Below are 12,110 nucleotides of genomic sequence, written 5' to 3' on the forward strand. Positions count from 1 at the left end.
AATAAATAAAATATTGTTTATCTCACCTTTTATTCATTCATTGCTTCTTTTTGATTTTAGTCCTGAAGATTATATAGACACAGAATCTCCTGTCCCTCCAGACCCAGAGCAACCTGATTGTACTAAAATTCTAGAACTTCCATATAGTATACATGCTTTTCAGCACTTGAGAGTAAGTAGAGAACTTTAGGATTTTTTTTTTTTTTTGCGTTCTTCTTTCGGTTGGTCTCTCACTTATAAAGACCATTTCTCTTTCTTCTCTCCTTCCGAACAGCTTTGTAATTTTATAGACATCTCTTATTTCTTAAAATTCCAAAATATTAGTATTTCAAAATAAACACTATAAGATACTGAATTATTTGTCATCTTTTATATCCTTTGATATATCTTTTGAATCTTTTTCTTCTCTTCAGGGTGTACAGGAGAGAGTTAATCTTTCTGCACCTCTGCTACCTAAAGAAGACCCAATCTTCACATATTTATCTAAACGGTTAGGAAGGAGTATAGATGACATAGGTCACCTCATTCATGAAGGCCTACAGAAGGTAAGTCATCAGTCACTTAAAGAGCCAGCGGGCTCTGTGTAAACAGAAGATATTTTTATCTTGGAAAATACCTGACTAATTTGTTTTTATCTAGAAGACGATTTAAAATTACACTTATATTGATGCAAATTGCATAGTTCAGTGCTGGGGAAAAATATGGATAGACTAGTCTCCTTTCCCAGGAAGAGACGCTGGAAAGTTTTATCTAAACTAATTGATGAGAAACGAAATATAAACTGACATAAGCAACAGGGTTTATAGGCTGGATTATATACATTGTGTAAGTAAGAAAGTTAATGTTTTAGTGTTGTTAATATATCTATACACAATACATGTATTATTACTGTTTTCTGAGACAGAAAAAGAATCACCACCAGCAACAAAATCTTCTGTAACTTTCTTTTAAGAGAATATCTACTTTAAAAAAAATGAAATAGGGAATTATGTAACAGGACCCAGGAATGTAAATGTATCATTCAGGATTAACGTGGGCATTTAGAAAATGTTTTTGCTATTCTTTGTGCCTAAAGAGTATCATAAAATGCAGTTTAGTTTCTAAGCAGTATTATAGTGGTATAAAATAAGATGTATAATTGCCACCTTTGTATACAGTTTTTTCAAATACATAGCTTTGTATATTGAGAGGAATCTTCAGATAAAAGTCCAATAATAACTTGACTTTCAGATGCTTTATATGGTTATTTCTGTAGCTGTGTTACCATCTTCATCTTATTTTTCTGAAGGTAATGTAAAACTTTTACGTTCCCAGAACTTGATGAGTAATAAGAGAAAACTGGCCCAGGATTTTACAGTGTCCTTCAGAGAATGGTTAGTTGAGAGTAGACCATAGTGGTAAGTGTTCTATAGAAAATTAAAACAGAAAGTAACTGGGTGGCTACTTTAGATCTAGCAGTTGGGGTTATCCTATCCGGAAGCGTGAAATTTAAGCTGACACCTGAATCATAAGAAGAAACCAAAATTCAAAGACCACGGAAGAGCATTCTAAGCCACAGCAAAGGCTCTGAATCCTGATTGAGGTTAGGTGGTTGTATTTGTCTGCTCAGGCTTCCATAACAAAGTACCACTTTGGACCGTTTCTGCTCAAAACACTTCTGACACCAAATGTATGGAGTTTTTTCTCACACGACTAATTCGGTAGTTCTCCCGACATCAACTAGGTGTTCTACAACTCAATACAATTCTGACACTAACTACCTGGAGTTAGCACAGACCCCACAGGTCAAGGACTCAGTCCCACAAGGCTACCTGCACTTCAGATGCCAGTCGCAAGTCAAGGCCACCAGACAAATCAGCTATAAAGTCAGGGTGTTCCCACAGCTGCCTCCCCAAGTTAGAACAGCTCACGGAAGTCAGGAAAGCACTTTACCTACTATTATTGGTTTATTGTAAAGGATGCAATTCAGGAACAGCCAAAGGCATAAGCCAGGGAATAGGGGGAAGGGGTGCACAGAGCTTCCATGTCCTCTCCAGAACACCACCCTCCTAGAATCTCAATGTGTTCACCAACCCAGAAGCTCTCAAAACTCTGTTGTTTAAGGGTTTCTACGGAGGTTTCACTATGTAAGCATGATTGACTAAAGTATTGGCCATGAGTGATGAACTCAATCTCTACTCTCTCTCCCCTCCCCGAAGGACAGGGGGAGGATGGGATTCTGAAAGATCTAACCCTCTGATCATGCCTTGGCTTTTCTGGGACCAGCATCTGTCCTGAAGCTATCTGGGGGCCACCTGCCTCCAGTCATCCCATTAGCATATGAAAGACACACATTACTCCTGTGATTCTTCAAGTTTTAGGTTTGTGTGTCAGGAACTAGGGACAAAGACCAAATATATTTGTTCATACCACATACTAGGCGGCTTAAATTTATTTCTCATAGTCTGGAGGCTGGGAAGTCTAAGATCAAGGTCCCAGTGATTTGGTTCCTGATGAGGGCTCTCTTCCTGCCTTGCATATGGCTGCCTTCTCTCCGTGTCCTCACATGGCCTCATCTGTGTGCATGCTTGAAGACAGAGAGAGATCTGTCTCTTCCATTTCTTATAAGGACACTTATAGGAAGAAATCAAATTTGGGCCCCAATCCTTATGACTTCATTTAGCCTTTATCCACTCCTCACAGGCCTGATAACACTTGAACATATGAACTTTGAGGAGACATAGACTTTCAGTCCATAACAGGTGGCATGCAGCCAAATTCAGGCCAATATTGCTGGAGCCTGGTGAGCAAGAGGAAGGATGGTAAGGAATGAAGCCAGAGAAGTAGGCCAGTGCCAGATTATGTAAGGGTCTGAAATCCAGGGTAAGGATTTTGGATTTTACTCCAAGTGTGCTGAGAAGTTGGAGCAGAGAAGCAATGTATTGCAATTAATATTTGAAAAGATCACTTTGATTACTATATGAAGAAGTTATTGAAGGGGCCACAACTGGAAATAGACCTGTTAGAAAACTGTTGCAGTAGTTCAAGAGAGAGATGAAGGTGGTTTGGACTAGCAATTGTTAGTAGTGGAAATGAGAGGACTTGAACTATTCAGGAGATATTTAGGAGTTTAGAAGCAGATGAGTTAGATGTGGGGATTGAAGGCAAAAGAGGAATCAAGGAAAACTTAAATTTTTGACTTGAACAACTAGAAGGAGGAGAGGGTTGGGGTGGGAGAAGAGAAAATAAGAGTTCTATTTGGGCCGTGTTAAATTTGAAATACCTATATGAGTCTGGAATTTCAGGGAAAGTTAGAGTTGGGTACATAGAGATTAATTATTAAATAATGAATATCTGAAGCCATGGAACTGGATGAAGTCATCTGGGGAAGAGTGAAGTTTGAGAAGAAGCCAGTCTGACTCCTGGGTGCCTCCCACATGCAGTTATCAAGCAGAGGGGGAAAGCCAGCAAAAAAGACCAGAAAGGGTATCCTGCAGAATGTGATGTCCTAAGAGTCAATGGCAGAAAGTGGTCAAAGAAAGGAGGGAGTAGTTCACAGTAACATTAGAACATTTATAGATTTGGGGGAGATTTTATGAGAACTACACAAAGATATTTCTTTAAATATATATTTTTATCTTACCTCCAGTATGCTATGATATATATTTAACTTATCATGATCTCTTCAGTAGTTCATGTAGAACTTTTTTTTTTTTTTTTTGAGATGGAGTCTCACTCTGTCGCCCAGGCTGGAGTGCAGTGGCACAATCTCAGCTCACTGCAAGCTCCGTCTCCCGGGTTCACGCTATTCTCCTGCCTCAGCCTCCCGAGTAGCTGGGACTACAGGCACCCGCCACCACGCCTGGCAAATTTTTTGTCTTTTTAGTGGAGATGGGGTTTCACCATGTTAGCCAGGATGGTCTCGATCTCCTGACCTCGTGATCCACCCGCCTAGGCCTCCCAAAGTGCTGGGATTACAGGCATGAGCCACCGCGCCCGGCCTCATGTAGAACTTTTAATTGAACTTTTTGTCCCCGTTTACATTATAATGTGAAAATAAAAGATGAAAATCAAAATGAAAGCATTTGTTGATTTGAAAAACAACTTTCTCAAAAGGCCATCAAAAAGAAAACTGAAACCTCGGCCACAAGTCAGTTGTGAAGAATGTACTGTCCTTTAACCAGCTTCAAGTAGAAGTTCGTAGTTGATCTGCTCATAGTGTTAAAATCTGTAATTGCATCACTCAAAATCACATACTTTTCTTGAAGATAGAATACTTAAGGATGAATAATGCAGGATTGTACTTATTGTAGTCTTAAAAAGCTACGTTTAACTAAATTCAAACTATTTTTAACTACATTAAAATAACTCTTAAAAATAATTGGTCCTTGTGAAAGAGTCACTGAAAATCTATAAAAGAAAGTAAAATTAATAATTTCAAAACTGGTTTGTAATATATTCTTTTGGAGTTTGATTTTTACACAGCTTTATAGTTAAAACGTAATTATTCCCCATAGGATACATTTTTAATAGTAGAATTGGAGTCAAAGGGTAAATGTAATATACATTAATATGTACGTTAATGTAATATACATTACATTTTAAAAGCTTTTTACATACATGTCAAATTGTCCTCCAGAAATGCTATAGTAACTTAGCATTTCTATAGTTTAATATCTAAAGTTAATAATATTCAGTAAGTATTGGCTTTCTTTTTAGTCTTTGCCACTTTGTAAAAGGAAAACTTGTATCTTTTAAGTTTCTATTTCTTTGTGAAGTTACACATTTTACATACTTCTTAGCTGTTTGTTCATGTTTTTGGCCCTTTTTCCTTTTTTTTTTTTCTGTCTTTATGTTTAGAGTAAGCCTGTTGGTTTGTGCCTTCACTCAGATATTACATAAATAGAAAAAATTCTAAAATGTTAATTTCAGGAATTTCATGTTAGAGCTATTTCTAAGTAGATGAGGTCTTCTGACTTAACTTCTGAAGTCCTGAAATAGAGCTCAACAAGTTGTGGTCAGTTGGTGGGATTTTTCTTATTTCCCTCTTGGAATAAGCTGGAGTTGGATGGTCTCTATATGAAGATCACACCCTAATGCACGTGCTCAGCTGATGATTAGAATGCTCTTCTGACAGGTATAGTTTCTTTGCACTGTGTCCTGTTCTTTATCATTGCTTATCATTCAGTCTGGCTCTTCTTCATCTTGAATTTCAGAAGAGCCAGAATATTAAAGGTGCTCCTTTTGAGTATTCTAAGTTAAACTGTCTTGAGTCGTGTTTGTAATTTTACTTTTTTAATCTCTAGAACGCTTCCTCGTGGGTACTGTATAACATGGCTTCATTTTACTGGAGAATTAAGAATGAGCCATATCAGGTAGTAGAATGTGCCATGCGAGCACTTCACTTCTCTTCCAGGTAAGATTCCTCCTCTTCTGGACCTGATTTTCCACATTCCTCAGGACTGTTAAAGAAACAATACATAAGAAAGCAGTAAGAAGCAACATTGCATTATATACTTTTCTCCATCCCTGTTCAAAGAAATAAGTCCCACCACAAAAAAAAAAAAAAATCACAGATCGCAAAAAGTTCAAAGTGATAATTGTGTAATATACTTTCCATTTCCATTAAGGAAAAAATATGTAGATGCCCTATGATTCACATGATACTTGAATGGAATTATCATAAACTAAGTTTAACTTTTCTTAAAGCAAATATAAGCCCTAAATAAATTGTAAAATCATACAGTGTCTGCAATACCTTATTTTAGTGACAAAATTTGTAGCTATCAGATTAAGAGCCATCAATAATTTAAAAATGAAACACTATGATTATCTTATTTTCTCCACCTATATCTTAGTTTCCTAAGCACAAGTAACTTTGAATGTCATTTTTCCTTGTCAAGTGGTTCTACATAATCATGGAATATGTGCTGCTTTCCTTAGGCACAATAAAGACATTGCCCTGGTCAACCTGGCAAACGTTCTACACAGAGCACACTTCTCTGCTGATGCTGCTGTCGTGGTCCATGCAGCTCTGGATGACAGTGACTTCTTCACCAGCTATTACACTTTGGGGAATATATATGCAGTAAGTACTACTCTTTGTTTCATGAGTCATGCTAGTTGCCACTTTCTTTTTTTTTTTTTTTTCTCCCCCCTCAGTAGAATGTTACTTTTTTCCATTCCTTTTTTGGTCTGAACGATGGAAATGAAATTAGGAGGAAGAAAAATCCTCAACACAGTAATGTAATTATTCTAGCCTCTTGCCAAAAAAACAATAATAATAATTAAATTGGAATTTTAAACTTCTACCGGGCACACCTTTTAAGGTTAGCAATACCTGCCAACTAAACCATCCTATAGTATGCCTTAATATTGTAGGGATCTGGTCACTGATCAAAATAATGGTCACTGTAGAGTAAGAGGTAGGTGTGATCTCATAAATCATTAGAGGATTTGGACAGATGCAACCAGGCCATGGCTAACATTTTTTTTTCCCTTTGTGTGTGTGTGTGTGTGTGTGTGTGTGTGTGTGTGTGTGTGTGTGTATGTGTATGTTTGTTTTTGTCTCTTCAGATGCTTGGGGAATATAACCACTCAGTGCTCTGTTATGACCACGCTTTGCAGGCCAGACCTGGGTTTGAGCAAGCTATAAAGAGGAAGCATGCTGTCCTATGTCAGCAAAAACTGGAGCAGAAATTGGAGGCTCAACATAGGTAATTGAGAGGAAAAATTTCACTCAAGCATTAGCACTATCGAACCTTAGGTTAAATCTGTGTAGGGGATATCAGTGTTAATTTGGTAACTGGAATTAAGAAAGAAACCTCTTCACTACTGCAAGTCCTATCCTTTTTCTGTAAGTCCTGGTGGTTTAGCACAATTCAGTGGTTGTGTAGAGGAATATCTTTAATTGTATGGATTCCTGCAACTAGAGAATATTTGTAGTAAAAGCTGTCACTTAAATGTTTACAATTTTGACCATTGATTACTTTTATGAAGTCAGTTGGGGTGGGGAGACTGGGATACTTAGTTGACTACTTACTTTGTTGACTGCATTTTTATTTGCATAGAATATACTAAGTTTCAGTAAAATCACTTACATGTGCAGTAGTTGATATTTCTCCTCTTGGAGAGAGGTGGTGGCTCCTAGGGTTGAGTTATTGTTAAGGTAGTTAAATGGCATTGAGAGACATTATTTGGCCCACGTTTTAATCATGATTGTGTGTTAGGTTGTACAGTAATGGAATTCTATTGTATTTGATCCTTGAGGTATAATAAGTTAAAAAACATTTCCTTCAATCAGTAGGGCTAGTTAAGAAACTTCATGTTAACTCAGAAGTGAATTTTTCATATCTCAGAATTAGCTGTAATATTTGAGTTTACTTTGGTTAGTAGAGAATTAAACAGAGATTTAGAACTCATTAAACTTTTGTATTTGCCTCTTTTCCAATCTTTTTAAGGCATAATGTGGTAGGAAGTAAAAAGGATGCCAGCTTGCTTATTCATAACTGGTTTCTGTTATACCTGGCTGAGCTTTTTCCAGTATCATGCTCTTAATAATTGAGCTGGCTCTATCTTTACACAATCTGTATAGTTCCTAAAATCTCTATATGTTACAGTGTGTAATAGGCAGTATGGGTTTTCTGATTAAATGTAATCAGGCAGCTGATTTACTGAAATCAGGTGGTGAAGCATATTCCTTTCGAAGCATAGTTTCTGTAGTTTTTCCTGGCCTGTAACCAATAAGCTAGAGTATGAAAGCAAAGTACTGTGGCCCCTAACTCTTAACTTTGTCTTTAAGCAGAATCTAGGGAAAAAGTGAAAAGGAGGAAAGGATTCTAGAAAGACTTTGAATGTTGATGGAACTAATGCAAATTTTGTAGAGAGAAATAGAGTTGTTAAATACATAAACTTGTATATCGTCATGTATTTTTTTATGGCACCTGAAAAATGCAGTATACCACTTGATGTCACGATAGTTGTATTGCCAGGTGTCATGGCTGATGCCTGTAATCCCAGTTATTCCGGAGACTGAGGCAGGGTGGAGGGGAGGAATCACTTGATGCCAGGAGTTCAAATCTAGCCTGGGCAACATAGCAAGACCCAGTTTCTAAAACTAAATTAGCCAGGCATGGTGGCGTGTGCCTGTAGTCCCAGATACTCCTCAGGAGACTGAGGCAAGAGGACCCCTTGAGCCCAGGAGTTGAGCCCAAGAGTACAAGGCTGCAGTGAGCTACAATCAGGCCTCTCCATCCAGCCTTGACAACAGAGCAAGACCCCATTTTTTAAAAAAGTTGTATTTAAAGGAAGAATTTCGCATTTATCTTTTTGCCCTAGTATTCTTGAACTGGTGATACAGGGTTGTATGTTAAATAAAAGGAAAACACACAGTAATTGTTGCTGAGAACCAGAAAAATCTGTGCATTTAAGTGGTTTTAAAATTTATGATTTTATAGCTCTAACTTTTTCCTGGTATTAAAAAATGTTAAGATCTCTCCAGCGAACACTGAATGAGTTAAAAGAGTATCAAAAGCAGCATGACCACTACCTGAGACAGCAGGAAATCCTAGAAAAACATAAACTGATTCAGGAGGAGCAAATCTTAAGAAATATCATTCATGAGACTCAGATGGCAAAAGAGGCACAATTAGGTAAGTAGTGACTCCAAGTAATTGAAGACAGGTTAGGAAATTCACTTTTAGCATGCTTTACTATCATAACTTTCTTGTAGCCTTAAAGCAGTGTGAAGTTGTGTTTATGACTTCCCTACATCTCGAAAGCATGATTCGTCACTGTGGGTATACCAGGAGGCCTGGGGAGCTGGTTTGGTCTACCTTGCTTTTTTCAAATTTACATTTTGAAATAAAAAACAAGTCTTGTAGATCCTAGAAGTCTTAACAGTTATTTGCATTCTGTGTTCAACATCAGTTTTTTTTCCTACCCTAATATGCATATCAGTCTCCTGGAGATTATGATTCAGTAGGTCTGAATTGAGACCTGAGAGTCTGCCTTCCTACTAAGCTCCCAGGTGATGCTTGTTGCCGCAGGTCTAAAAACTCTGCACTATGGGTAACAAGGCCTTACACTAAGTGAATACAAGCCAGACCCACCCTACAAACAACCCATCCATACTCCTTTTTTCTTGCTCTCTTAAAAACAGTATTTTAGAAGTAAAATTTTAGACTGGAATTCTTAACCTGGGTCAATGGATTAGTTTCAGGGGGTTCTGAAATCCTCTCCAAAATTATATGTAGAATTGTGTATGTGTCCAATTTTATTTTTCTTGAAAGAGGGTATATAGCTTTTATTAAAATCTCTCAAGCATCTGTGATCCATAAAAATAGAACCACTGGTTTATAGGAACTTGGGTTGGCATGAGAACAATGATTTGGTTATATCTAGAATGTTTTGTTTCTAATGACAAGGGAGCAGATCTGACAACTCGATAACAGAATAAATTAATAGAATCTCTTAATTATACCCTTCTCCCTTGATAAGTATGTTGGTCAAGAAAGCCTCTTAACCTTTGGCACTTAGCTGTGACCATTTATAGTTTATTTTACAATTCCCTTAACAAGTTTTCTTTGCTATTATGAGTGTAAAGAGTATATGCTCAGTCTTTGGAATTACTTACTGCCCAGTATATTGAAATGCAGCCAGAGCTCTTATATATGCATTTGAAACAAAATTATGAAGTGTGTAAAGCAAATTCTCTCCAGAAAGATGGCCAAAGTCTCTTAAAACGATGTAATCTCTAGATTTTACAATCACAGACTATAATTGCTGAAAGATACCTCAGTAATCATCTAGTGGAGTCCCTTTGTTTTTGTAGGTGGAAAAACTGGGACTTCTTAGAATGATTTATTTGATTAACCATTAATGAATATTTCTCTATATAAGTACGTCCTACGTAAGTAGCCTGCTAGGCTCTGAGGGATACAGGGTTGATACTAAATGACTTAGTCTAAGAAAATCACATTGGCATTGTTGACCTTGCTCATCATTTGTGTAATTTCCTTTCTTATTCCAGGAAATCATCAGATATGCCGACTGGTCAACCAGCAGCATAGTTTACATTGCCAGTGGGACCAGCCTGTACGCTATCATCGTGGAGATATCTTTGAAAATGTGGACTATGTTCAGGTCTTTTTCTTGGTCCAGTCTAATTCTTATAAACGTTTGCTTTATAAAGATTTTTTAAAACTTTTGTTTTTTCCTCTTGATTCTTTGTATATTTGATCCCTAAAATTTGTGATTGTCATTTAGATCTTTAAGATTTTGAGGCTGGGCACAGTGGCTCACGCCTGTAATCTCAGCACTTAGGGAGGCAGAGGCAGAAGGATCACGAGCCCAGGAGTTCAAGACCAGCCTGGGTAACATGGTGAAACCCCATCTCTACAAAAACATATATAAATTGGCCAGGTATGGTGGCATGCACCTGTAGTCCCAGCTACTCGGGAGGCTGAGGCGGGAGAATCATCTGAGCTCTGGAGGTCAAAGCTGTAGTGAACCCAGATCATGCCATTGCACTCCAGCCTGGGCAACAGAGCAAGACTGTGTCTCAAAAAATAAATAAATAAATAAATAAAGAGTGAGAGAGAGATTTTGATTATCTGTTATGTTGTTATGTTTACGAAGTCAGATTTTATAGGGAGTACTCAGTAACTCCATGGATGCTTTCTATTTATTAAAGTACCATCTAAATATTTATATGCACATGCATTTGATTCTTTTCTCTTTTACCATGGGAGCTAGAATTGGGCTATTATTATTATTGAACTCAAAGCTTTCATCTCCCCATTTTCCCTTTTAGAGTAAGACCTATTTAAAATTTGAGAGCAACCATGCTATTTGTTTCCTGAAGTAATCAGTCCAATTATATTGCCTCAACCAATACCACCAACAAAATGCTCATTATCAACAGAAAATCTTTATTAAGCCCACTGCTAGGTGTGTACTTTCTCTCACTTTCTGTCGCTGTATATACACACATGTATACACACACACATACACATATACAATCCTAATCTATCTAGTTGGGAAGAACTAACACATGTAATGATACCAGATAGTATATAATAGATGTTGAATAAGTGGTACAGACAGCAAGTACAGCCAGAATTCTGAGTATAAAAAAAAAAGATTCAAACACTGAAACTTTTTGAGCACTGACATGATGCTCAAAAGAAATGATCATTGGAGCATTTTGGATTTCACATTTTTTGATTGGGATGCTTAAGAGGTAAGTGTAATAAAATATTGCAAAATCCAAAAAAATCTCAAATCTGAAATACTCCTGATCAAGCATTTCAGAAAACTGATACTCAACCTGTATTAGAAATAAAACATTTATTCTATCTTAGAGAAAACTCATCATGTCTAATCGTAGATACAGAAATTTCCAGCAATAACTACTTAAGATAACTAAGAGATTAGGAGAGCATCTATAGGAGGACAAACCACAAAAACTTAGAACTCTTTAATCTGGAAAAATCCAGACTGCATTGGGAAAAAATAAGAGACAAAAATTAAGAAGCCATTTAAAAGGGGAAATAGTGATAGGGACCAAAAGCTTCCTATGAGTATTGTAAACCAGCTCCCAGCAATATCTCATGTTTGGTTTCCAAGGGAAAAAATAAAGAAGACCAGATTCACACCCTCTGGGATTATAGCTCTTTATCTTAAAACCAAGCATTTTAAAGGGAAGAAGGGGGATGTTTAGAAATGAAATAGATTGAAACCCAATGTACCTTTTGGACTTTTTGATGGTCTCAAGACAGATCATTTGAAGGAGTGTAGCTTCCAATAGTCTATATTCATAAAATTGTATCACCACTATATAGTGAAAGAATCCATTCCTATTCACAAAGACCTAGAGCTACAAATTCATCATATTCATTCCTTTTCCTTTTGTCTTTCCTACCCCATCCCATCCCCAGTCCCATTGTCATTATCTAGCAAGGTTTCAGAAATACACAAGCATCTTTGTAAGTATATCCAACATTGTTCCACCTTGCTTTGAAGGAAGGCTGTATATGTTTGTGTTCTTTCATCTAGGTTACCCTTTCACCCCCAAAACTTTTCTTTGTAATTGATTGCACAACAGTCTGTAATCCTTAAGTGATAGTTAT

The 12,110-nt window shown here is 37.0% G+C and overlaps 1 protein-coding gene across 8 annotated transcripts in view; it reads left to right on the top strand.

Annotated features, from left to right (window-relative positions):
• The window catches only part of TTC17 (tetratricopeptide repeat domain 17), a 135,924-nt gene that overhangs the window by 32,996 nt on the left and 90,818 nt on the right, over nucleotides 1-12,110 (top strand). For all 8 annotated transcript variants that reach the window (XM_001157068.7, XM_009460257.5, XM_001157497.7 and 5 more), the window contains 7 exons: nucleotides 61-172; nucleotides 414-545; nucleotides 5,286-5,395; nucleotides 5,923-6,067; nucleotides 6,556-6,695; nucleotides 8,470-8,630; nucleotides 10,010-10,122. In XM_001157068.7, coding sequence (XP_001157068.1) covers nucleotides 61-172; nucleotides 414-545; nucleotides 5,286-5,395; nucleotides 5,923-6,067; nucleotides 6,556-6,695; nucleotides 8,470-8,630; nucleotides 10,010-10,122 — 913 coding nt within the window. The remainder of the gene's footprint in view (nucleotides 1-60; nucleotides 173-413; nucleotides 546-5,285; nucleotides 5,396-5,922; nucleotides 6,068-6,555; nucleotides 6,696-8,469; nucleotides 8,631-10,009; nucleotides 10,123-12,110) is intronic.

This window comes from Pan troglodytes, chromosome 9, assembly GCF_028858775.2.
Source record: "Pan troglodytes isolate AG18354 chromosome 9, NHGRI_mPanTro3-v2.0_pri, whole genome shotgun sequence".
Classification (NCBI taxonomy): domain Eukaryota; kingdom Metazoa; phylum Chordata; class Mammalia; order Primates; family Hominidae; genus Pan; species Pan troglodytes.